The sequence below is a fragment of the Rhea americana genome, unplaced genomic scaffold, assembly GCF_003343005.1.
Source record: "Rhea americana isolate MKP2758 unplaced genomic scaffold, rheAme1 scaffold_98, whole genome shotgun sequence".
In the NCBI taxonomy this organism is placed as follows: Eukaryota; Metazoa; Chordata; class Aves; order Rheiformes; family Rheidae; genus Rhea; species Rhea americana.
The window spans coordinates 3,260,445-3,284,625 of record NW_028187177.1 but is presented as its reverse complement, the minus strand read 5'-3'; the positions used below and the strand labels follow the sequence as shown (position 1 = coordinate 3,284,625).

General features: G+C 37.7%; 2 protein-coding genes across 9 annotated transcripts in view; one reads left to right on the top strand and one right to left on the bottom strand.

Moving 5' to 3' along the window:
- The window catches only part of LOC146584071 (nuclear cap-binding protein subunit 2), a 3,050-nt gene extending 2,831 nt beyond the window's left edge, over window positions 1-219 (bottom strand). Inside the window, exon 1 of the mRNA XM_085325518.1 lies at window positions 10-219. Coding sequence (XP_085181644.1) covers window positions 10-96 — 87 coding nt within the window. The 5' untranslated portion in view covers window positions 97-219. The remainder of the gene's footprint in view (window positions 1-9) is intronic.
- A 111-nt stretch (window positions 220-330) lies between these two features.
- TEX11 (testis expressed 11) overlaps window positions 331-24,181 on the top strand; it is a 35,385-nt gene continuing 11,534 nt past the window's right edge. For 4 of the 8 annotated variants that reach the window (XM_085325511.1, XM_085325510.1, XM_085325512.1 and 1 more), the window contains exons 1-19: window positions 331-376; window positions 468-580; window positions 2,214-2,298; window positions 3,514-3,593; window positions 4,057-4,137; window positions 4,220-4,339; window positions 5,804-5,884; window positions 7,203-7,288; window positions 9,090-9,147; window positions 9,984-10,079; window positions 12,428-12,509; window positions 14,209-14,287; window positions 15,810-15,961; window positions 16,627-16,712; window positions 18,349-18,486; window positions 19,212-19,314; window positions 21,918-22,042; window positions 22,800-22,885; window positions 23,538-23,603. In XM_085325511.1, the coding sequence (XP_085181637.1) occupies window positions 352-376; window positions 468-580; window positions 2,214-2,298; window positions 3,514-3,593; window positions 4,057-4,137; window positions 4,220-4,339; window positions 5,804-5,884; window positions 7,203-7,288; window positions 9,090-9,147; window positions 9,984-10,079; window positions 12,428-12,509; window positions 14,209-14,287; window positions 15,810-15,961; window positions 16,627-16,712; window positions 18,349-18,486; window positions 19,212-19,314; window positions 21,918-22,042; window positions 22,800-22,885; window positions 23,538-23,603 (1,742 nt within the window). In that variant the 5' untranslated portion in view covers window positions 331-351. Of the gene's footprint in view, window positions 377-467; window positions 581-817; window positions 2,299-3,513; window positions 3,594-4,056; window positions 4,138-4,219; window positions 4,340-5,803; window positions 5,885-7,202; window positions 7,289-9,089; window positions 9,148-9,983; window positions 10,080-12,427; window positions 12,510-14,208; window positions 14,288-15,809; window positions 15,962-16,626; window positions 16,713-18,348; window positions 18,487-19,211; window positions 19,315-21,917; window positions 22,043-22,799; window positions 22,886-23,537; window positions 23,604-24,181 lie in introns of those variants that run through there. The other 4 variants (XM_085325513.1, XM_085325514.1, XM_085325517.1 and 1 more) reach the window with 4 other exon arrangements.

Sequence of the window (24,181 nt, the reverse complement as noted above, 5' to 3'; positions counted from 1 at the left end):
GTTCCGCACCCGGAAGTGCTGGTCGCGGTACTGGCTGATCTCGCAGTAGGAGTCGCTGTTGAGCCCGCTCAGCGTGGTGTGGAGCAGCCCCGACATCTCGCCGGCGCCCGGCAGGGCCCTGCTCCCGGGATCCTTCCAGAACCGGCGCGGCGCCCACCGGACGGCAACCGGGCGGGCCGGCGGCCGCCGCGCGCCGTTTCATTGGCCCGGGGGCCTGCCACTCCGGGCGGGGAGGCGGGACGACCGCGCCGGGCAGCCAATGGCTGCGGCGCTGGGCTCCGCGCAGCGGCGCGCGCGGGGGAGGGGTAGCGCGCATGCGCGGCCGCGGCGCCTCAGCGGGCGCGGGCGGCGATGGCGACGGTGCGCGCTGTGGCAGGTAGCGCCCGGCCCGGCCCGGCCCAGCTCAGCTCAGCTCAGCTCAGCTCGCTGGCCACAGCCCCACGCCCGCCTCCCCGCCTGTCTTGCAGGGCTGATCCGCGAGCTGTTGCAGGAGGAGGCGCCGTCGCGCATCGCCGCCGCCACCGAGGAGCTCTTCGAGGCGGCGGGCAGCGTCGCGGCGGCGGAGGGGAGCGCGGCTGAGGTAGCGCCGCGCCGCGCTTCTGAGGGAGCGGCCGCGCCGCCGCGGCCTCGTCCCGCCCTCAGGGCGCCCGGCCGGGCGGAAAGTCCCCAGACCGGCAGATTGCGTCACTCCGAGGAAGCGGGGCTCGTCCCGAGGGGAAGCCGCCGCCCCCGCGGTGATGTTCCCCCGCATTTCCACCCTCCGTCTTGCCTAATCGAAATCTGTAGTAAAGTCCCGCCTTACGCATCTGTGGATGCGTGACAGCGTCGTTTTGAGTCACGGCGGGGTCCGGCCCCTCCTGCTTGCGGCTTCTGGTACCGCTAGCAGATACCAGAGGAAGAAAAACTCAGGCGTGTAGTCTGATTTGCCTGATAAACCCCATACCTAACATTTGAGATGTTTGTTTTATTTTTGTACGTTTGAGCAGTGATCTAACTCACTCTTAAAATGCTTTTAACTTCAAATCGTTTCTTCCTCTAGGTAGTCCTCGTGCAGGAGTACTTAACAAATAAAGTAGTAAACGTCTTTAAGAGAAGGTTCTGCTTTGACAGAAACTGCGCCCGAAAGAATTGTGATGAGAAATGCATGAATCTGGAATGAAAACAAGAATAACTGATTTTGTCTGACCTGTTTAACCAAAATTGGGCATTGAAGGGAAATTTTGTAGTGATTATCCAATAAGGCAGAGAGTGGTTTTGAAACTCCTGAATTTGTGACAAAGAACAAAGAAGGCTGGCAAGTGTCAAAACGGAAAATATTTTCCCCGCTATCTGTAAGGAAAAAAAAATTGCATAGAACTAGTATCTGTCAGTTCTTTGTGTTGGACTAAATGATTTTTAAAGAAAGGAATCTGTATAAAGTATACATACTGTATTCTGAAAGCTGCCAGTGAACCAACTGTACCTTGGACATTGCACAATTTTTGCATGTGTGTTTTCATTCCAGATGAATAGGGTAAGATAAGTCATATTTTGATAAGTTCGGAAAAGGATTTGATATCAGATAAATGGAATTTGTTTAGGAACATATTTTAATAAACCAAACAAAGGACTTGGAATATTTCTGAAGTGCACCACTTCATTTACAAAATCTGTTGTGCACAATTCCAAATTAGAGCTAAAGGCGCTGATGGATGGTGTGACATGTATGTGGGTATTGTGTCTGCCTTATGATTAATTAGTTCTTTGTAGTTTCAGGTTATGTCTGCCTTTGACTTAGAATCCTTTTCTTTCTAACCTTGCTTCATCTTGTAAATACTCTCATGTTTAGACGTGAAATAGTCTTTTCTAAGATTAAAAAGTATATCTTATGAAATATGCTTATAAAAAGAATACGTGATTCCTGGCAACTGCTTGTGAGTTTTCTGAAATGACTGAACTGTTGAAAAGAATGTTTCACACTTTCAAGAAAGCCCCTGTGGCCTATTCAGCAAGCCTGTATTTAGGTTACTATCCCAGATACGAAGACAGGCAGATCATGCAATAGTTTCACAGTAATCTCACACCTTTTGAGTCCACTGTAAAAGGAAGTTACACAAACATGTACACAGGTCATTAACATGACATACATGAAAGATGGTTCTTTTTCCGGTAGTACATTTCAGTGTCATCCAAGCTGAAGTGAAAATTAAATCTAATGGAGTTCTCCCTCTCAGGTTGAAGAGAGTGCAATAAACCTGTGGAATTGGGCTGTGACCAAACACACAGGTTCTGTCATCAGTGATGAGCAAAGAGCTAAACGTATGTATGTGTTCTGTATCTTCCTAAATGGTTTTGTGTGATGTAGCGTAAAAAGGAAAAACTGACAGCTATATACATAATGCTGTAGATTTGTTTAGATCTTTGCAGATAAAATGTAGACAGAAAATTGTATGGATGGGCTTATATAAACAGCTCAGGAAGGATCATCCTAGTATAATAATGATCTCATGAAACAGAATCAGTGTAGGATTTCTTTTCACACCCCGTTTCTGTATCAAAGCATCAATAAAAATGTGACATGATCAAAGGAAGCTGTAATTTGTCTTCCAGTGCTGTTTTTAATCTGAAATTTTATGGAAATAACATTGATCTAAATTTTAGACTGTAAATCACTTAACTGATGTGAAGTAGGACAGTTACTTTAAAGAAACAATCTCATCAATGATTACATACAAAAAACCGTTAAATCTTTTTTTTCCTACCTTGCTTTAGCCCAGTGCACAGCTAATGGCTTTGCCTAAAACCAAGAGAAAACTTTTGGAAAGCAGAAGTGAGCTTTTGATCTTTTTCGTCATCCTGTTCTTTATGTAGATCGGCAAGATTATAATATCTGGCCTACGTTTTTGTCTTGAGGGATTATTGTTGAAATTATGTATAATTTGCAGGGAAAAATGATGTCAGGTAAAGGGAAAAGGGTAAGTTTACACAAAATAAGTAATAATTGTTGTAGAGTGTAATGTTCTCAGATCTTATATCACAGCTGAAGGGCCAGGGAGAGGTTATTTAAAATATATTAAAGGGTGTCTTTTGTATTGCTGGTGTATAATGAAGGCCTGAAAATAATTTTGCTTTTTATTTTGAATTATTAATCATGATTTCCATATTTTGCTGGAGGCTATTTTGAGGCTCTCAAGATGTGCTACCGTCAGCAGCTGCAATGTAATTAGGTTTTTGAATACTATGTCTTCAACTTAAACTCTCTCAAGTGTTTATTAGGTATTTTGAAGAGAATGTCTTTTTTTCTTGTTATTTTTTTTACCTTGATGCCTAAAACACAGGTTAAGTAGTTTGGCTAAAATTCGCTGACTGCATTGACTCCTGAAACTTTCAAATTTTTTTAACTTCTGTGATTTAGAATTTCTAAGCAGCAAACAACCTTTCAGATAAGGTAGGGCTTGACTTTTTTCTTTCTTTTTTTTTTTTAAAAGTGCAGAGTAGAGGAAGCTTATGAGTGTATGCACTGTTCTCTTGCAGTGAGATTTGTTGCTTGTAGGTTGGTGTGCCTGTGTGAAGGCAGTGATCCTCCAGAGGGAACTATTCGAAGACTAATTTTGGTAAGCGTAGCTAATGACAGGTGAGCAAGGGAAGTACAGTAGATCACCAAGGGAAATCTTCAAAACCTATTACAATTGTTTAGGAAATTGAGTGAAATATGTATAATTCAGAGGGATATCCAGGGTGAAGGTAGACCTATACTATCACAGGGGTACTTTGCTGAGCCAGTGCAGTTAGGAGTTTGCCAACATGCATTTAGCAGCATGTCTTTGTAATATGGTGCAGTAAAATATCACAAGAGCATAATATTCATCTATTTCAGTATCATATAGTGTTACCTATCTTGTAGGACATTGCAAGTCTTATGCTGCATCTGAATACACATGCCTTCATTCAAATGTGAGGGGGACGTGTCACTAGCTGGAGAGCGGAATTACCCTGATGAGAGCTGATAAGATCTAACACTACCCTTCTTTAGAAGTTATTAAATTTTCACAAGGCACATGCCATTTTCTCCTTCAGATGTCTATGAAAACTGGGAAAGGATGGATAGATATAGGAAAAGCTCAACTTGGGGATGGATTTCTAGAGATTGCCGTGAGTGTAAGTTATTTTTTTGTTTTAGTTTCTTACAAATAGGTGTGTTCATAAGTTCCATGAGTGATGCCTGGTCTCTGTTTTCCAGAGTATAGAAAAACTGTACGCAAAGTTGCTTAAAAGGTGTAATGATGAGGCAGATATTCAAGTGCACAAAGCTGATGTGGAGAAGGACCTCTTCAAAGTACTCTCTTATCAGGCTGAATCAGTATGTGTTCTTCTCAGTTTTCTTTATAAGTCATTGGGAGTGTAGCGGGGAACTCTGGCCCAGTTATTAGATGTATGAGTAGTTGGCACTGAAGACTTGCTGAAGGATATATTTCTTTAGCTTACATGTAAGATCTCAGGTCTGATGTTTGCATTCTGTGTTGCAATAACTTAATAATTTTTAATTTGCTCAATTTATCACTCATTTCTGCTGTGCTGTTTATTATCTTCTAGTTCAGATTTGTTGCTCTGTGATCTGGCTAGCATGGGTGTTTATAAAACAAACAATTGCCTTTCTGAATCATAAATGTGTCTGTTCCAAAGGTGGCTTGTGCTCAACTGAAGGAGGGATAGATAAGATTGGTTTAGAGCCTGGGTCCTCGTATCTGCCGTAGGGTAACATATACACAGCAAGGCTGGTCAATTCAGAACGCTCATTGTACTTCACTGGTATTTGCAAATAGGCTGACTGAAAAGTACATGAATGCAACATTCATCATGACTGTAGGTAGTTGAGGTTAATATCTAATGAGTGGTATTATAAGCCACACATGCAAAGTCTTCTATAACTTAAAGCAGTTTTCTTGACTGTGCAAACTCACAAACAGTAACACCGAAGTGTTTCATGCTGGGAGATGGACATCTTTCTAAATGTGGATACCCTTTCCTCCATGATCTTGTACATGCTGGTCTTCACATATAAAAGCTTTAAATAATGGGAGAGTTGGTATAAAATCATAAGATCTAGAAATAGTGAGTTCTATGACATTTGATATTTTCATTGACGTCTCAGTCTCCGGTATCATACAAAGAAGTAAGAATCTTCATGATAGGTATCAAAAAAGGAGCCTAGCTCAATAAGAGAAAAGTTTGAAAATATGAGAAAAGTATTCTAGAGGATCAATAATATAAATTAAAATAATTCAAAGGATATAATTTAGAAAATTCTGTGTTTTTGCCAGCTATGATCATGATTTTTGGTGTCTGACTAATAATTCATGAGTCAAAATAGCTCTAATCTCAGTATCTGGAAAAGGAGTATTATCCCATAAGTTCCCAAGAACTTCCCAAAACAGACCAAAGCAGTGACCAGAATTTTTAACTTAGCATCTAATTGATCATAGAGACAAGAGAGGATCCTAAATTGTTGGAGAGGTGTTGTAAGGTTTGTTTAACTGTTATACCATCTTAAGATTTGAATGAAGTGGTCCCATGTGTCTTTTCATACTCTATCTAAGGACTGCAGAGTTTTTTTTTTTTTTGATGTCTTTATCATCTGGCGATGTATAGAAATAAACAGAATTATTGTAGGACTATAAGAACAAATTTCTAATCCCAAACTTGGCTTTATTAGATGTGGAAAAAAGCATGTGGCCTAAGTCCTTTTTGTAGAGAATCAGTATATTAAAGATTTTTTAAGACAGATTGTTCACTAACAGTTTATTGGCATGTTCTGCTTTCTTAGGCAGTTGCTCAAGGAGAGTTTCAAAAAGCAGTGATGTGTGTGCAGCGCTGCAAAGATATGTTGATGAGGTTGCCAAAAGAGGTTAGTGAAATCATCCTTTCTGTATCATTCTGAAGTTTGAAAATTTACTTTCCTCTTTCTGTGTTAAGAAGTCACCTTATAGAAGAATTTGAAAAATACTTTGAAAATCTTTGTATATCTCTTCTGTGTTTTTTTGCCATTTTTATACTAAAAATATTGCATGAAAACAGCAGTTTTTTCTTCAAAGTTCTTTTTTTCCTGTTGCTCATAGTTTATCGCTCAAAATAGAAAAAACACCAGCATTTTATGTGGCTTATTTCTTTTTTCACTAGGTGTCAGTGAGGTATGCCACAATGTGCCTGAAGTGTTAGGTTAAACACTTTACATGCAGCCCTCTCAATGCTGTAAACCCTCTTATAGGAGGAAAACATTCACAGCTGAACTTATGAAAAATAAGGGTTTCACGTCTGAGAGTGATTATTTTATTGCTCATGCATAGTGAGTCTGTACTTTTGTCTCTCGACTATAATAAGATCAGAAATACATTTATTTGAGGAATATTGTACTACCTGTCTCATTTTCAACGAAGGAGTTGAAATTCTAACCTTAGTCCCTTGCAAGAAGCATCCTTTATGGATGTAAATGGATGCAAAATATTAGTGATCAGTTAGCATTTAAAGTAACTTTCAGTCTCCTTTTTGGACAGCTTATGACAGTTGCAAATCATTTCAGTGGAAAGACAAGTTGTTATGAACAGACACTGTAGTGGGGCTGACTGACAAAGCAGAAGGCAGCAGTGCTCTGAGTAGCCAAGCATTCCAAACCCTTTTTCTCCTCAAGGTTGTAGTGCAGACAATCATTTTTTAATCTAGTGAAGACATGCTGGGAAAAAGCCTGCTGTGGAAGAGGTGGAGTTCTCTTCATTTAACTATGTAAAAGTAAAACTAGTTTTTACAGCATTTATGTGAGAGTCAGGACTTTGGGTGATTTTTTTTTAAAAAAAATAAATTTTATTTTCCAGATAATTTTTTGCCTCTCCAGATTTTCCTTTCATTTTTTAATTTTAATTATTTACTTTTCACAGTTCTAATGCTTTCAGTCTGATTTCTTGAGGAATTAGTCTACATCATGTATTTATACAGTTCCACTCTTGTGTATGTCCTGGGGAGACTGATTAATGTTGCTTCACGTTCATGCAGAACAATGTGATTCCATTTTGGTTACGTTCAGTTTTCCCTCATGTAAGGTCAGATGTGATAGATAATAGTAGATATATCTTTAAAGTAAAAAGCATTTAAAAGAGGCTGAGACGGGAGTGCCATAGATCTAAAGAAGTTTCTGCAAGATCATTATAGAAGGAGGACTGTCTTTATTGCAGACCTGTTACCTATCAATCCTCTGTTATAACTTTGGAGTGGAAACCTATGAATGGAAGAGGTATGAACAGAGCTCCTTTTGGCTCAGGTAATGTGAAAAGACAGACAAAATCTGGCTTTAGAGATGTGAAAACATGTGAAGGAATGGGGGAGCAAGGGAATATCAAGGTCGAGGTTTATTGAAAAATGTAAATATGAGAATACAAGCTTTTAACTGAACTAAGTTGGATAAGCAAGTAGTTGCCTTGGTGACATTTCTTCAGTTTACAGATGCATTCTTTTGAATCTGCTTTTCTCTGTTGCTTGACACTTAGGACTGCTCTGCATAAAGGTTTTCATGTCATTAGAACGAAAACTTTCTTCTCATGTGAAAATCATGTCCGTGGTTCCTCCTTTTCACCTTATCACCTTACCTGAGATTTTTTCTGTGAAGGAGTTGTTCCCAGCTCTTGTGCTATTCTTAATACAGAAGGAATTTGAAAGTTTTAGTGATATCCTTCTCGCCAGTTTTAAATAGATTTGTTCTAAAAGATACTTGAATTTTTCAGAAAGGAGGTGCCTAACTGAGAGCAAGTTCTTGACTGACTAAAGACAGGTTTATTATGTAGTTCTCTCTGCTCCAGTGCTCCTATCCATTTTCCTAGGTTACAGCAGTGATTCAAGCAACTGCACAGCCCAGCAAATGTGTTTATTGTCTTCTCAGAGTTATAAGTGACCTTTATAGTTTTTTTTTAACTTTTACTGACTAACTAAAGACAATTCAGAAATTTACAGCAAAAGTAATTAATGTGCTATAGGGATTTGCTTACGAGAAAAGGTGAAATGAATAAAATCTGTCTATTTTGGCAAAGTGACAGTGTACTAATTATTTACAGATATTTGTGGATATACCGAGTAAACATTAAGGTGAAAAAGAAATAATCATGGATGAGTTGAGTAGGATCTAAATGGGTGACATAGTATTATTAAAGAATAAAAAAAATAGGCTATTAGGAAGAATATTCTCATGCCAAGGCCGTAACTCAGCTCAGAAAGTTTGTTTTTGTTTCTTCTTCTTTTTTTTTTTTTTTAAGTACTTAGCTGAGAAATCAAATGGCTTTACCTCTAGTTCAGAGTATTCGTGGTCACATATGGTATCAAAGAGGATTTGTAGAAATGCTTAGAATTAATTATAACTGATGCTTTGGAAACTATTCTTTTAATTTTGTTCTTGTGGAAAATTAAATGCTGAGTCCTGACATGCTCATGACAAGATTTGAGGAGGAAATTAACCTTTGCAAGATGCAAATATTTTTCTGGAGAAAGATATTTAGCTCCACCTAGTGGGTTAAGATTTCCCTATACTGAGAACGTGTTAAATTAGGAAATAAAAACGCAGTCATTCTGTTTTTCTTTTTAATAGTTATTATTCACAAAATTCAAAATCTAAACTGGTTTTGTTGAATTTTTTATTTTCTCTTGGGCAATCTTGTGTGCTGTCATTTAACTTTTAGGAAAAAAGTGAGGAATCATGATTCCCAGGTTCTGTGTATGGCTGCTATTGGCTTGCAGTGATATAGGGAGTTGTTCATATATAACTTTTATGTATGACTGTATTGTATGGCAATAAAAAGAAAGCTTGCGGAAATGGTTGAATAGGAGATGTTACAGAAGGTAATGCAACAGGTTGAAGAAAGTAGTTGAGTACAGTTTTTGATATGAGGATTTAGAAAGAAAGCACAGTCTTATACTCCTCAATAAAAATGAGTGCTGAGATTAGGTTGTATGATCTAGGTGGTTTCTAACGGCCTGCAAAGTGGGAAAGGATAGTAATGTAGCACATATCAGAAGACTTGCTGAATTTATCTCTGTCATCCCAATTAATTATAACTTTTCCTTGTCATTGGTAGCCAGAGTTATGAAATTGGGAAGATGGATATGAAATACTCTACTGGGAAAGAAATGCAGGTAGGAAGTATAGGAAGTTTTTGTTGACATGATTCACTACATCATCTGTCTCTACTGTGCCAAACCTGACAAATGATTCTCTGACCTCTTCTTTAGCACTATCTGCTGTGAAGTCTGGCAAAGTTGCAAGTCAGCTTTCTGTGAGTGTTAGTATTAGGTAAATCACGGATGGGTGCCGTTAATCACTTTCAAATCTAGTATTTCACAGAGATTACACTGTAGAAAACAAAGCTGAAACAGACCCTTAGAGATCATTTTCCTTCTCCTTTTTCTTTCAAGGCATCATCTGTTACAGCTGTGTCATTTCTGACAGATGTCTGTCCATCTTGTTTATAGGCCCATTACTGCTAGTACTACCCACAGTGGATGTGGAGATGATTTTATCCTCTTCCCCTTTGTATGAACCAGTTACATACTAGAAGACCATTTTCATCCACGTTTGCATTCTTTCCCCTCAATGAAGCAGCTAGCCCTGGTTCCTTCAATTTCTGCTTTCATTTTGTTTCTCCAGATCTGTGATTTTCCTTGTTACTCTTCTGTGCTCCTCTAACTCTAGTTGATTCATGTTCTGTTTGAATTACAGTGTTAAGATTGGATATAACACTCTGCTCAGGCTTCAGAGTAGAGCAGTCATTTTGTATGTCTGATGCCAGGCATAAATAAGGCATTGGAATTCTTTGAAAATGCCTTAAATAAGTCATTGAAGGCATTTCTCTGACTCAGATTTTATTTTTCATATCCTTAATTTTAAGACTATTTATTTATAATCTTGATGTATATTTTGTTCTTCCTATTCAAATGAAGCTTAAACTTTTAGGTTTTTTTTTTCTTTCCAGGCTAAAGTGCTACGATTATTAGCTACGGCCTATTTGGAGTGGGATTGCAATCTGTATCTTGACAAGGCACTGAAAGCTGTAAACTTGGCAAATGAGGTAGTAGGGTGTTACAGTATTTAAGGTGTGCAATAATTGAAACTCAGATCATTTATTACATAATCATATGGAACATATTAATCACTGGCATGTTTTCCTTCAAATCAGGTAAATTAGGTACTGAGGTGTGTTTGCCTTACTTCTGAGTTTGAAAACCAAAACAAAACATGTTTTGGTGTTGGCAGCTTTCTTTGTAGAGAATTATTGCTGAGCATGCAGATGTAGAACTATCTTGCTTCTCTTTGCTTCTATTTGATAGTCGGATCCTTTGATAATGATCTGACTAAAATTTCTGTGGTGCATATCCATGAAAATTGTACAAACAGAATAAACTTCAGTGAGGTTCATCTGAGGTTTAAAGCAGCTGACTTTTTATGTACCAAACTTCTCTGGCTGCTATGGGTATGTCCACATTACATTTTGAGTCCCCATGTAATTATCTGTATAGATGTTCGACCAAGTGCCAGATGGGTTGAATTTTGGAAGCTGTGTAGCCACACGTCAGCCTTATTTCAAATAAATAATTTAGCTATAACACTTCACTAACATGATTCTATTTCTTCTGAGACCTGAAAAATGTGCTGTACCAACTAGTGTGAAGATATATAGATATGTACATACACATCTATATTAAAGTACGTATAACTAGTCACTAAAGTCTTCAGTGAAATAAAATATACATTAAAATATTACACCTGTACAAATTCCTTTTTCATCATGAAGACTTGGATAAATTTTATGCTTCTATCTCTCCAGATTAGTTAGAGTAACTTAATTTTCAAAAGTTTATCTTTTGTTGACCATTTTAAAATTTCCATTGGCAGTTTCATATCAAACAAGTTGTAAGTATAAAATACTATTTTAAACAAAAGTTCAAATTTGGTTTTTTGCATACTTGTTAAAACTTTCAGTCAGGTGCTGATGCATGTGCTGATGAGATCAGGATAAATGGCAGTGTATTTTAACCGTTCATATAGCATGCTAGTGCAGTATCTAAGCCCTTTGCAGCTTTTATTGTATTTATCATCACAAAACTCTTTGAAGAATGTTACCTTCCTTTTTTGTAACACATATTTTAATAATATGTGAGAGTATGGAAAACTAGAAGAAAATTTTTATTCTAGAGTCTGAAATGTACAGTGTTTCAGTGAGAGCTGAAGTATACAGATTTCACTCTTTCCATTTGCTAAAAGGGTGCCATAACACTTCCTGCTTTGTGAATAAAATCGCCCAGATACAGCAATCAGTCATGTTCATAAACTGTCTTAGACATAGTTGTATTGCACCTTCTTTGCAGAATTTTCATGTTCCATGAATTAGGTCTGTCCTTAGCACTGATGATAATATAAAATTTTATGATTTGTATTTATTTTTGTAAAAACAAAACTTTTTCTTATGATCAATTTAAAAAAATATATATTCAGTATTCTTACTTGACCTATCAATGATTTTATAACTAGAATTAATAACTTACTGGAGGAAGCATGATCTAGTGAATTTGATACAAAATTAGCAAATAAGGAAACTTGAGTTCGGTTCCAAATTTTTGTTAATGATTTGGTGCATGACCATTTTGAAAATGAGAGGAATGATGAAAAAGACTTAAGAATGAAAAGGGCTATAACAGTGGCTGCTATTTGTGTCATTGGTTAATTTTACTGAGGTATATTTTCTGTGAAACAGATCAGGGCAAAGCAATCTTATTATCAGTGAGTTAAGCCAGCGAATTTTTCTGTTTGGTTCTTGTTTAGATTGGATTTGGTAGACAGTGTAGTTTCATTTCGATTTGTGTTTTAAGTTCAACAAAAAAATTTAAGAACAGTTCAATTTCAATGTGAGAAAAACTAATGATTTGAACTATTTGTAAAATCTCATTTCTATCCTTATTTATTTCTCTAGACTTCTATTTTGGTCTCATTGTTGATCTCACATAGACACTAGAGTTCATATTATTATAAGCTACTTTGAATTTTGCCCGTATGAATTCTAGAGTAATCCTGGCAGTTCACACACACAAAATCAGGAGATGTTTCTGTCATTCAGTATTGCTTAGCTTCTATTTAAAAGTATTGGAGGCGGACCTCAGCAAAAAGAGGTTCATGTGTCTCTTGCTTACGTAGTCCTCAGAGTCTTTTGACCACATAAAATGAATAATAAATATATATGTTGCATCTAAGAAGAAAACATTACTGTTTCTTATCTTTTGTTTCAGTCATTAAAATGGAACTGAAAAATGCAAGGGAGCATATACAATTTTCTGATGCTTTTCTGTGTTTTGAATGTGCAGGAATCACATAAGATCTATATTCTACGAACAGCTAAGTAATGTATTGTTTTTCATTGTGCAGAAGAGTTTGCATCCGGCAGGGTTTTTTTTGAAAGTTAAAATTCTTCTTAAAAGTGGAGCATCAGATGAAGACATCAATGCAGGTATCACACAGTTCTGTATAGGTTTCACAGTAAGGTCATATCATTCCGTATCCAAGAAGATAGCCTGTGTTAAGGATAAAAAAAAGAGGAAAAAAAAACTTTCTTGTGTGTTTTAGAGGCATCTGTATTAGCTAAATGTCACAATTCTGGTCTTGGAGTGTAGGCCATAATAGTCTGTGTTAAGACAGACGTTATGCAGGGTTTGATGTAAATTTGAATTAAACATGAGTTTCTTTTGTTGCTATTCTATGAGAGTTTAAATATGCTTGCTGGAAATGGGAAAGGAGGAAGAACCTGAAACCTGTTAGAATGAAGACAGTGGAAATACAGCACATAAAAATACATCTGATTTTAGACACAGGCCTAAGATTACTTAAAGAAGTTGGAAGTGGATTCTCTTACACAGCATAATAGAAAGGCTTGTGAAATACTGCTGTTCTGCATGTGCAATGTGTTTGCAGATTCTGGGCAAGAGACATCGAGTGTATATTAATGTGTTAGTAGTAGCCTGTGTTACCACAGTTTATTTGGTTTGTATAGGGCTTATAAGCTATTTTTTCCTTATTCCTTAAACTTGTCATATGAAGTGAATTGATTTTTCTGTTGGCATGATAGAAGAAGAAAGTTTTGGGGGGGATTTGGGGATAGAAGGAGTAATGTCTCAGACAAACTTTGTTTCCATAAATAAATAAATTATGTTTTCATAATAAATAAATTAGAGAGGGGCTTTCTGTTTGGAAAGCATAAGGTATTTGACGATTACTCTGCTCTGAGACATAAATGTACAATGAGGTAAGGAATTTCTTGCACAGAACTGGAAGGTTTGAATCCTACCAGAATGGCAGGAATGGAAACTCCACTTCAGATGGCTGCTGAGGAAGCTCAGCCAGCTTTCAAGTGGACAGTTACTCAAAGTTACCATTGTAATAGTTGGCTGCTTTTTTGCAGCCTGAATTGTTCTGTCATAGTGTTGCCCATCAAAACATGCTCTGATTATATTTTGTAGAAATAAGAGTCATGTCAGTTTTTAAAGCAAGTTAACAAGTAGCTGTGCAAGCACCCAAAAAAATTTTTTTTGGACCAGTTACCTAAGCTGGATGTCTGTCTTCTCTTAGGTGGCTGGCAGAAAAGAGACTGGGGTGTCCGTGCACTGCAACTTCTCTTTCTTTTGAAAGAAGGTCTTTGCTAGGTTTTAGGCATTTGACTGAAATCTTCTATTGTACAGTTAGAAATGCTTAGAAGTGCACAGGCGCTGTAGAAGTGCTCCCTTTGACAACTATTACAACTATTACTATTACAAAGGCACTAGGTTTAAGTAATTCCAATTGCAGTGTGATGCAAACTACACACCTGACCACTCTCCTCAGTCATTTAAGTGATTCTATTTAGATATGGATGAGACCTATTGTTAGAGAGCAGCTTGAGGCAAAAGTTCGTGCTATTAGTGCCTATTCTATTCCTGTTTTAAAGAGACAGAGGTCTGTAATTCTAGAGCTACAAGCTGGCAGCTTTCTGTAGTACTAAATTCATTGTGAAGGGAAGAAAAGAAGGTCAAAACACAGTGAACATGTTTTATTTTTCTTTAGTTTTAGAATTGCTATATTCTTTTTTTTCCCCCAAAGAAGCTGTAAGACTATAAAGTAAGCAGTTAAGCTTTTAAGCTGACTGAGTAATTCCAAGTGCACTGTGTTCTGTCTAGCTGTTGCAGAGTTCCTGCACCATGACGTGTCTTTAGACTTCTGCTTGAATACTGCCAAACTGTTGCTGGAACATGGAAGGTATGAAAGCATTTCTAAGTGGAGTGAACACAGTATTTGAGCTTTCTAGCATGTGTTTTAAATATATGCAAGACAGTACTCAGGTGACCTCTAAGTGAAAGAAATAGTATTATCCAGAATTTCCAAACTAAGGTGACTAATAGCAACCAATTTGATGTAACAAAAAAGAAGCAGAATTGGTAAATACTACAAATCATTAGAAACAATCTGTAATGTGCAAAGAATTTAATAACCTTGCCAGGGAACAGCAAGTGCAGGGCTGCTGCGTGAGGGAAGATGAACCAGGAGCCCAGGGTAGCTGCAACACCTCACCAGAAAGGACACAGTCCCACAGTGTCTGAACACAGCAGGTTGCCAGTAACAGGGTTCATCAGCAGACTCAGACATGGCAGAGTGATGAATGAGCTTCAGGGTCCATCCAGGGAGTTCAGTCAGGAGCAGCAGGAGATGAGGCTAGAGACACAAGTGGAGACAAGCTGTCTGCAATGTAGGTCCAAGGTGTCTCTCTAGGAGACAGTGCTGGGGACAACTACACCTATGGCATAGCCCAGGCAAGGACTGGAGAATGAGGCCTGAACTTAAGCAGAGCTCCTGAACACTCAGCTGAGTGGACCTGAGTGGAGGACCCAGGTGAGGCTGGTCAGAGCAATTAAGGCCTAAGGGTGCACTTGAGATCCTGACAAGTCTTTACTTCTGCTTTTAAAGATGTAGAGATCAACGTATTTCTTGTAATAATTTTTTGTTATTTAATAACGAGTGATGTTTTGTGTGTATACTGAAAGAGAGAAAGGCTGAGAAATACTTCAGTCACTAGCCTAGCAAGAGAAAGATGACAAAGAACTCCTGTTATACAGTGAAGCTTTATTTTAAATAAAAACTGACAGAGATAGGACAACAGTTTTGAGAACCAACCTGTCCTTTCTATAACAAGGTGACACATATAATGACAGCTGCAGAACAGAGTGTCAGATAAGGTTGAGTGGTGATTTGCAATGCCCTAGCCTTACTTTGGAATGATTAAGAGTGTTCTTGTGTAATTGTAATATAAATTGTGGGTCAGAAATAGTCTGTTCTTCCATACTAACTGCCTGAACCTCAGAATGAAAGAGTTTGGAGTCCTAGAATAATTCTTATGAAAAACAATATAGGGAAGAACAGGCTGCTACAAAATAAGACATGAAATTTCACCCAGTCAGATACTTCATTGTGATTGCCTATGTATACACTTTTACCTTGTTGTAAAAATGTATACATCAGCTTTATTCTGTAGGCCATATGCCTTATTCTTTCTTTTTGAGGAGTAAGCCCTCTTGTGAATATTTTGGAACCAGCATATGCTCATAGGAAGTTACTACTGAATAGATGCCCTGCAGTAAATTCATACTTTGGCCTTGTTTTAATGTGGCCGTGTGTCAGTAGCACTAATGAGAAACATCCTGTATGGTGTGACTACATTAGTCTTCAGAATTGAAAATTAACAGCTCTTTCTGTGCAGCCTCTTAAAACTGCATCTCTTGAACAGGGAATTGGTTGGTTTTGATTTTCTAAAATCTGTTGCTGAACGGTTTGAATCTTCACCTGAACTTGGAAAAATCACCCTGCTCCACATTGAGTTCCTGTTGCAGAAAAAGAGGGAGCAGCTTGCCAGGCAAAAGATTGAAGAAATTATTATAGGTCTGTATCCGTCTTTTGCTGAAAGCTGAGTTTAATCAATTTAAGTCTTCAATTCCATTTTTCTTTCTTTCTTTAGTCTTGTTTTTCTTTTTATTTGTGTCTCTTTTTCCTTCTGTTTCTATTACATGGTGACTCTAAACTTCTGTAATGAATGGCAATCATGAGAAAGCTCGGGGCTGAATTCAATTGCTAGTGCAATTACTCCTTAGTGTAGCCTGTGTGTGACTGATAGGTGTGGGATTAGAGACGTTCACTACAAGATCTGTGTAATGTTAATATTTTGTCCATCCAGGCCAGTGTGTTTTAGTTTGTCAGTATTAAAACAGGTTGCATGTCCTTGTTTGAGCAGCTGAATTACAGGTCCCTTTTTAATGTCTTCTGCACGGTAGTATTTTCTGACTGTCAGAACTGCAGAAAGTCACAGTTTTATGTAGCATCTAACGGTATATTGAAGAGGCGTACTGTCATCATTCAAGCATGAAAATATTTATCCTTTTGCTCACTACTTTTTCTTTTCAGAAGCAGGATATGAAACACTGGATCCTGACTGAAGCTATTGCTTTGTCAGTGTTTCTTAGCCACAGACCAGTCTTTCTCAGATAGTTCTTAGGTCCTTCCCACTGTGCCTCTTAAAGTTCTTGTGCTCATTTGCAGTATCTTTTCAGGTCATTATACTGGGAAACAGCTGTTGCCTGAAACCTTGAACCAACTGCACATCATTTTGTGGGACAGAGCTGCCAAAAAATATGAGGTGTGAGACCAAGTAGTGTTGTTTTTATCTCTGTTAGTTAAAATGAAGACCTGCTTTTCCTGAGTGTTCTGGTATGTCTGTTTTTGGTTAGAGGGTAAGTTATGACTAAGATTCTTCCACTTAGAAGTAGTTTTATTTTAATCCAGCTAGGTGCTCTTTTTCATTACAGCCGCAAGCTTCACGTAGTCTCATCTCAGAGTTTGTACATGGACATACTGTTACAGCCAGAACTGATCAGCCAAGGGGCCTGTATATTCCATAATTCTGTTTTTTGTCTTGAGGAGGATGCAAAAATACTAAAATACGCTTTACTTTGAGCTGTTTATTTTAGTCTTTAGAGGTACACTTCCTTCCCTCTGTTGGCTAGTTGTTGTTTTATGGAACATGAAGGGTTATCATGTATATATTGCTTTTTTGTTTAGCCTATATAAAGTAGTTTTGGATGTTTATATTATATATTAGTTAACATATCTTCCACACAGTGGGTTTTCTTTCTATTACCGCAACCAAATACCTTTTTGTTCTTGTAGTATTTGGAGAAAATGAGTTCATGCATCAATCTTGTACTTCTCTAATTTGCTCCATTGCTGAGCCTATAAAGAAATACACATGTTGTGACATTTTATTACCTCTCTTCTGCTTAGTCAAGGAGTACATTATAGTCAGAGCTTTGCTAATGACACAGCTTATTTTCTCCTCATTTTCAAATAAATTCTCCCCCTTTATTACTGTGATTTTTACTTCTAATCCATCTGACTTCAATTGCAAGTCCCACACCAAAGGCTTCCTCTAATTTGTTCTTCTTTGTGATATATGGGAGGACGATGGCAGTAAGTCAAAAGAGAAGATCTAATCACAAAATCACATAGAATCACAGAACGGTTGAGGTTGGAGGGGACTTCCGGAGATCATCTGGTCCAACTCCCCTGCTCAAGCATGTTGCACAGGATTACATCCAGGCAGGGTTTGAGTATCTCTGGAGAAGAATACTGCACAACCTCTTTGGGCAACCTTGCGGACTCCTCTATGATGATACCCTGCTATCAACCAAATGGGGTCTTGGCAGTGAATTTGTCACATACAGTGTCATAGAGCTGGTACTGTCTCCATTTGTGGCATCAAGGGACCGTGGTTTGAACCACCTTCTTATTTTGTGCCTTTAATGCAGACTGTCATATCAGTGATAATGATTTTTGGCACTGATCTGGGCATCAGATGATGCCACATTCTTGAACACTGTTAGGCTCCAGCTTCTGGTGGAGGTTCTTGTGCAAGGGTTTGTATCATGGAGAGAATCTCTCTCTCTCTCTCTCTCTCTCTTTTTTTAATAAGATTTCTGTTTTGTATTTAGTCATAAGAATATTCTTTTTGAGTCAGACCAAAGATCCAGCTAGTCCAGTGTCATATCTCTGATAATGGCCATAAGAGTAAGGGAAGAATAGGAATAGGGAAATCATCAGTTTTCCAAATGAATGTACCTGCATTGTAGGATCAGTGATTGCTGTTTTGGGGCAAAGATTACACTAGAATATAGAATACACTACTCTTCATTTTCTATGATTGTTTTGTTTAATTTAAGAGAGCATAGAGAGTTTAATCCTCCAAATAAGGATTTTTCTTTAAAAAAATTTCCTAGGCAAAAAACTATTCCGAAGCTCTTCAGTGGTACAACTACTCTGTCAGCTTCTACACACCTGGGCAGATAGATCAGAACTTGGCTAAACTGCAGAGGAACATGGCTTCTTGCTATCTTCGTCTGAAACAGCTTGACAAGGTATATATATTTTTATTCCTATTGCTGTTATTTTTATAGCTGTGTCACTGGGACTTGGTTTACCTCCTTGTTACTGTATCTCCTTTGCTCTGAGAGAGAGGGAGCTGTCTTTGCCTACCTTTCATGATCCAACAGGGAGATGTCATTCATCTTCTTAGCTGCTACTGGGATCTCTTGTATCATCTATTATTCTAGTGAGGGGAACCATCCACAAGTCCTGTGAGCATGCCTGTATGTCAGTTTTATTCTCAGATTAGAAGCCACCTTCTTTTCTAAGAAAGATGAGCCCTAGCAGGAAAAGAGTTTGACCACTAGAACTTCCCACAACAGCTTATTAGCCCTTACCTCTGCAGTGAAGTGCTTTTGCTTTCCCTATATAGGCCTTCTGGTTTGTGAGTGTTATACTTCGCATTTCAGAGTAATAGAAGGGAGTTGAATTTCTCAAAACCTTCAGGGCTTCTCTTGTGTTCTGATTCTGTAGCTCTGATTTTGAGGAATCAGTTGCATCGTTGTCAGCCTTTGGTGCCACCTCCTGCTCTGATCACGTTTCTTTCCAGGAAGAATGCCGCTAAACCAAGCCTCTTGGGAATTTTTATAAATATCAATAATATAGTCATTAAAATTTTGCATATCTTTATAGTTGTCTCCTCTTGCAACATATATTACTAATTTCTAGATGTCAAGATGTCAGTGGACTAAATTGTTTTAGCCTTTTCTGTTAATAGGCTAAAGAGGCAGTGAAAGAAGCAGAGAGATGTGATCCGAACAGCATTTTTACTCAGTTCAGTATCTATAAGATTGCAGTGCTGGAGAATAATACTGAAAAAGGTAGAAGCAATGATAAGTGTAATCTATCTCAATATGAGTAATTTGTTTTTTCTTTTTGCTTTTAGAAACAGTAGCTCTTTTAGCCTGCTTCTCATGTTATCTCCTAGTTTCATGCTGCTTTTAATTTCTGAGTTTTTTTAAGTTAGTGTCTGTATCTATTCCCTTGACTTCTATCTTCTGACTCTGTCCCAGGCCTTCTCCAAATTAGATTCTGTGAAATTGCTCTTAGTGTTCTGATCATTTCTTTTTGATGAAACAGTTAGTCTGAGCTGTATTTCAGTTTACCTTTTCACTTTCCTACTTCTGACTCCATTGATTGTCTTTTTCTGCTTAGAATCTTATAAATCCTGAGCTCCCATTATCTTTTTTCTGTGCTCATTCATCCAAAATTTTGTAGATGCCCCCCTCTTCTACTTTTCAATTGAGATTTAATATCTGTTTCTCTCTGTGCTCCCTTTTTTTCCTCCCATCTTGTGTTCTGAATAGTGTAATCAACTCTAAAGACTGCTATCTTTATTCTGTAAAGCAGAAATCTACATCTTTGCTTCTTCTGTTTCTAGTTTGACATCTTGCTTTGTGACACCTTTTCCATGATTTTCTGTCAGCTTAAATTTAAGACCACTGAGCTGAGCTCAGTTTCCACCTTATGTCTCAACTTCTCTTCTTTCCCCTGCAGTTGTTAGAATCAGGCCAGTTTATTTTTCCAACTGTTGCAGACATTATTAACCTTGCATATGTGTTTGTATTCTTATTAAAACAAAATAAAACCAGCCATCTCTTCTACAAGTTGTGTATAATGCCTGCATGGGTCTTAGATTCATGGGGAAGTTGAAAAGGGTGAACATAATATTTCTTTAAAAAGAAGGAAAAGTCATCCAGCTTTATTTCCTTTCCTAGGAAAATTCTGGAATAATCAAAACATTTGTAAGCATTCATAAGATAGCAAGTGGGTAAATAAGAGAAATGGATTTATCAGGGCCCAATCCTGTCAAACCAAACTAGTTTCCATAGCGTGGACTGGAACATATGGTTAGAGAATAACCCCAGCGAAAGAAATCTCATACTTTCTGTGACTAGTTCTCTGAAAATGTTAGCTCAGTTCTCAAAAGCAGCTAGGAGCATGAGAGTGAGAGCAGATGAACTAGGTCAAACCAAAGCCCAGTATCCTTGTTTTGGCAGTAGTTGTGAGTGGATCTGGGGAAGCTTGTAAAAATAGGGCAATCATATGATATCCTCCTGAGTACCTTCCCAGGCTTCAATTATTTGTGGTTGAGGATCCTAAATAGCAAGTAGAATATTAGAATTATTAGGAAATAAGTGGAAAGCAGAAGAGGGGCATATCTAGGCCATTGTATAATTCACAGTTCAACTACGTGCGTTTTGTTATTCTATTTCAACAAAGATTAGTCTTGAATGATGAGCAGAAGTGCAAAGTAGATTTGGACTGTTCATCTTGGCAGGGACACAGTAGGAAGAAGATAGAAGGATCTGCAAGATCATGATTATTACGGAGAAGGTGGCTGGAGAGTGTTTAATTACTGTTTTACATAACATAGGGAAAGATAGCATTGAAAGGATAGCTATCAAAACTCTCAGGCTATAGATATAAAACAGTCAAAGGAGGATGCTTTTTGCCAACAATGTATAAATCGTGGAGTTCATTGCCTCAGCTGGATATTTTCTGGATGGAGCCTCCGTCTAGGAAGTCTAATCTTTTTATTGGCAGAAGTTAAAGTAGAATTCACAGTAGTTGGTGAGAATGATTTTATACGTACTGTTTCTAATATTCTTTTGTAAGCATATACTGTTAAAACAGAGTACTGAGCTAGATGAGCCTTAACTGAACCATTATTGCTGCTCTTAATTTCTCTGGTCAAGCAGAGCCAGAAGTTACCAGAAAATACATGAATTTGTGAGAAAGGTTATGAGAAAGTACATGAAGTACTGAGGCAAATTACAGAATGAGATGTCTCTGTAGACTCTTTCTAATGAGCTCTGCCATTTCATATTTTAATGAGAATCTTAGCTCAAATAATGAAAATTAAGGAATATAGTCTACTTACTTAGAATACGGAGTAACATGCTGGGCTTATAAATAGAACATTTTCCAATGAATTCTGTGCCAGTTAATTATTCTCTATACATCTTTTTAATGACAGCATAATTTGTTCACATAATGTAGAGTAGGAACCACAGCACAATGTGAATATAAAAGCAGCAGCACCCTTAGCATGAGCCAAGATGTAGGAGCTTGGAATCATTCCCAGACCATGTATTAGAGAAAGTCCTCTGTCTTCTGTGACAAACAGATATTTAGCAGAACAAAATTAAGGATTTGAGATAGAGTTTCATTTGTTTGACATCCTCGTTTCCTTAGATTAGTAGCTTGGAAAGCCTTTCTGGCACCTCTCTAGTAAAGAAATGCTTAATTGTGAGGAAGTGCTGGCATGGTCAGGATTTTTTTGTCTTGTTTTTTCATATTTAAAAAAAAGAATTATAGCCTTTCATAAGTCATTTCTAAAGCCTTGTTAAAACAGTAGAACTTTCCCTCTTCAATTACCCCTATGAAAATTTTCACTGAATTTTCCCTATGTCTATTTCAGCTGTGGAAGCAGTTATTGCAATGGGGAAGCTAGCAGAAAAGCAATCTCAACATGGAGACAAGCTCTTAGTTGATGGAAATACAGGCACTGACCTCCTGAGTTTAGCTGCCCAAATTGCTTTGGAGGTAACATTGTCTTTATTTTGCTTCATTAATATAAGTAGGCAGCTGTCCTACTTTTAGTATTTCTAGGTATGTCATGCATTTCTAAGTATTTCAAGTTTCAGGGACCAAAGTCTTACTATATGTAGTCAAATTGATGTATAAAACAAAGTAGAAAATGATTTTACCTGAAAAGAAATAGTATTTGTTTAAGATTTGTTAGGAAAGTAAAAGTTTCTAAGTTGTAAGTATTGGTAGCTGGAAATGGCATGCCATATTTCCATAAAGTTCTCCTCAGCAAAATGTTACATTTCTTTTCAGCTTCTGAGATTTGCTTTTTGAGGTGCTAGGGGAACCTGTCTACAAAATGTACAACAATGAAAGACTGAAAAATCAATTGTCCCTCCTATTTGCCTGCAAGTGGTGACTGAGTGATGCTTAAACTGGCTGATTACACTGGTATAAGTAGAAGAGGCTTTTGGTTTCCTTTTAGGGCTTTGTTCATGGCACTGCAAAGCATGAAACCCTTGCCAAACTGCAGTGATCCTGTTCTTCCCGTTGACTCTTTGTTCATGAAATCATGACCTCTCTGTATGTTTTTTCTCTTGGCTCTGAGGCTATTTTCTGTGCAGTCCTTTGGTCTTTCCTGCTAATAAACTGCGCAGACCTTCACAAAGTGCTGCTGCTGCTTCTTCTTTTTTTTTTTCTCCCCTCTCCCTCTTGTGAGGGTGGTAACTGAGGTAGTATGGCTTATACAAAACATGTTTTAATTTGTTTTCAGAATGAACAACAAGTTGTGGCTATCAAAGCTCTGGAGTATTTATCTGAACGTTCGCAAGATTGCCAGCAAGTATTTGCAGCTTTAAAGTAAGAATATGATATACTTACAAGGAAAGAACTTTTTCTGACCTTTTTTTTTTTAAAAGAATTTATAGTATTGAGGAAGGTGGCGAACAGAGTAGATTAAAGATTAGTTACTAGTCTTCTTGCTGCAGGTTTACCTCAGTCCTGAACTAGCATCTAAAGATATTTTGGTTTTCTTCCAAGAGGGGGAGTACTATCCCCTACCAAGAAGGTAGTATCTATAGCTCTGAATTTTATGATTGTATTGTGATGTGAATAGATGACCAACAGTGACTCTGTTGATTCTGCAACAGTGTATTTGGTGAAAATACCAGTTCATTTGTATCTTCTGATCAACTAGTATCTTCTTGTTGAATTATTCCATCACTTTCATTAAAAAAAAATGAAACAAATATATTCCTTCCAATATTTCCTTAAAACTTTTCTCAAAGTACTTTTATTTACTTACTAGTTACTTGATAGACAGAATGAGGTAGACTGAATAAGGCAAAAGGGTGGGAAATAGAATAATCTTATTCTCAGTGTCACACCCTTTGAGTTATATGGACTGACAGCATAACAAAGAAAGCGAGTTTCTTCCTGGATCCTGAGGGTGAAGTACATTGTTGCTATTTTTTTTTCTAGTCTCATCATTGTTTATTTCTCTCATATTTAGGTGTTTGGTTCGTCTTACGTTGTCAAAAGTCATGGCAGAAAATGAAGAGAGAAGTGAAGAAAGAAGGTGAATCCATTTGCAAAACTATTTTCTTATGTTGGATAGGTTGCACACACAGTATAATATATATACAGGGCTTACTTTCTTAGAGTGTAATCATGAGATTAGTTTTTATGCTAGTTAAAGATCCACTCAGATCATTTCCTGATTTGACCTAATGGCATCACATAGGACCATCTCTTCTTGCATAACCCTTTCTTTACATTCTTGCTCTTTTCCTTCCTCTTTCATTAATGTGTAAGACTGTCAGGTATTTTTGATGGGGAATAACTTCAGTGTTGACAGTAGGATGAGATATCTTTCAGAGGTCCTGAGTGAGAACTTTTGTGTGAGATCTTCCTTGCTGAAGATTAGCCACTTAATAAGGTGCTGGCCTGAGAGGAGAGCTGTACTGTTGGATTTTGACAGACAAGAAAACAGAGTAGTCAGTTAAATTAGAAATTTAACCTGCAGCTCCAGTGATTGGGAAGATCACCTGTTACACTTCTACAACGATTTTCACCACTGTAGATTAATAAAACTTACTGCAAGCCTTCACTACTCCTTCCACAACTTCAAATGCCAGAAGTTCTAATGACTGAAAG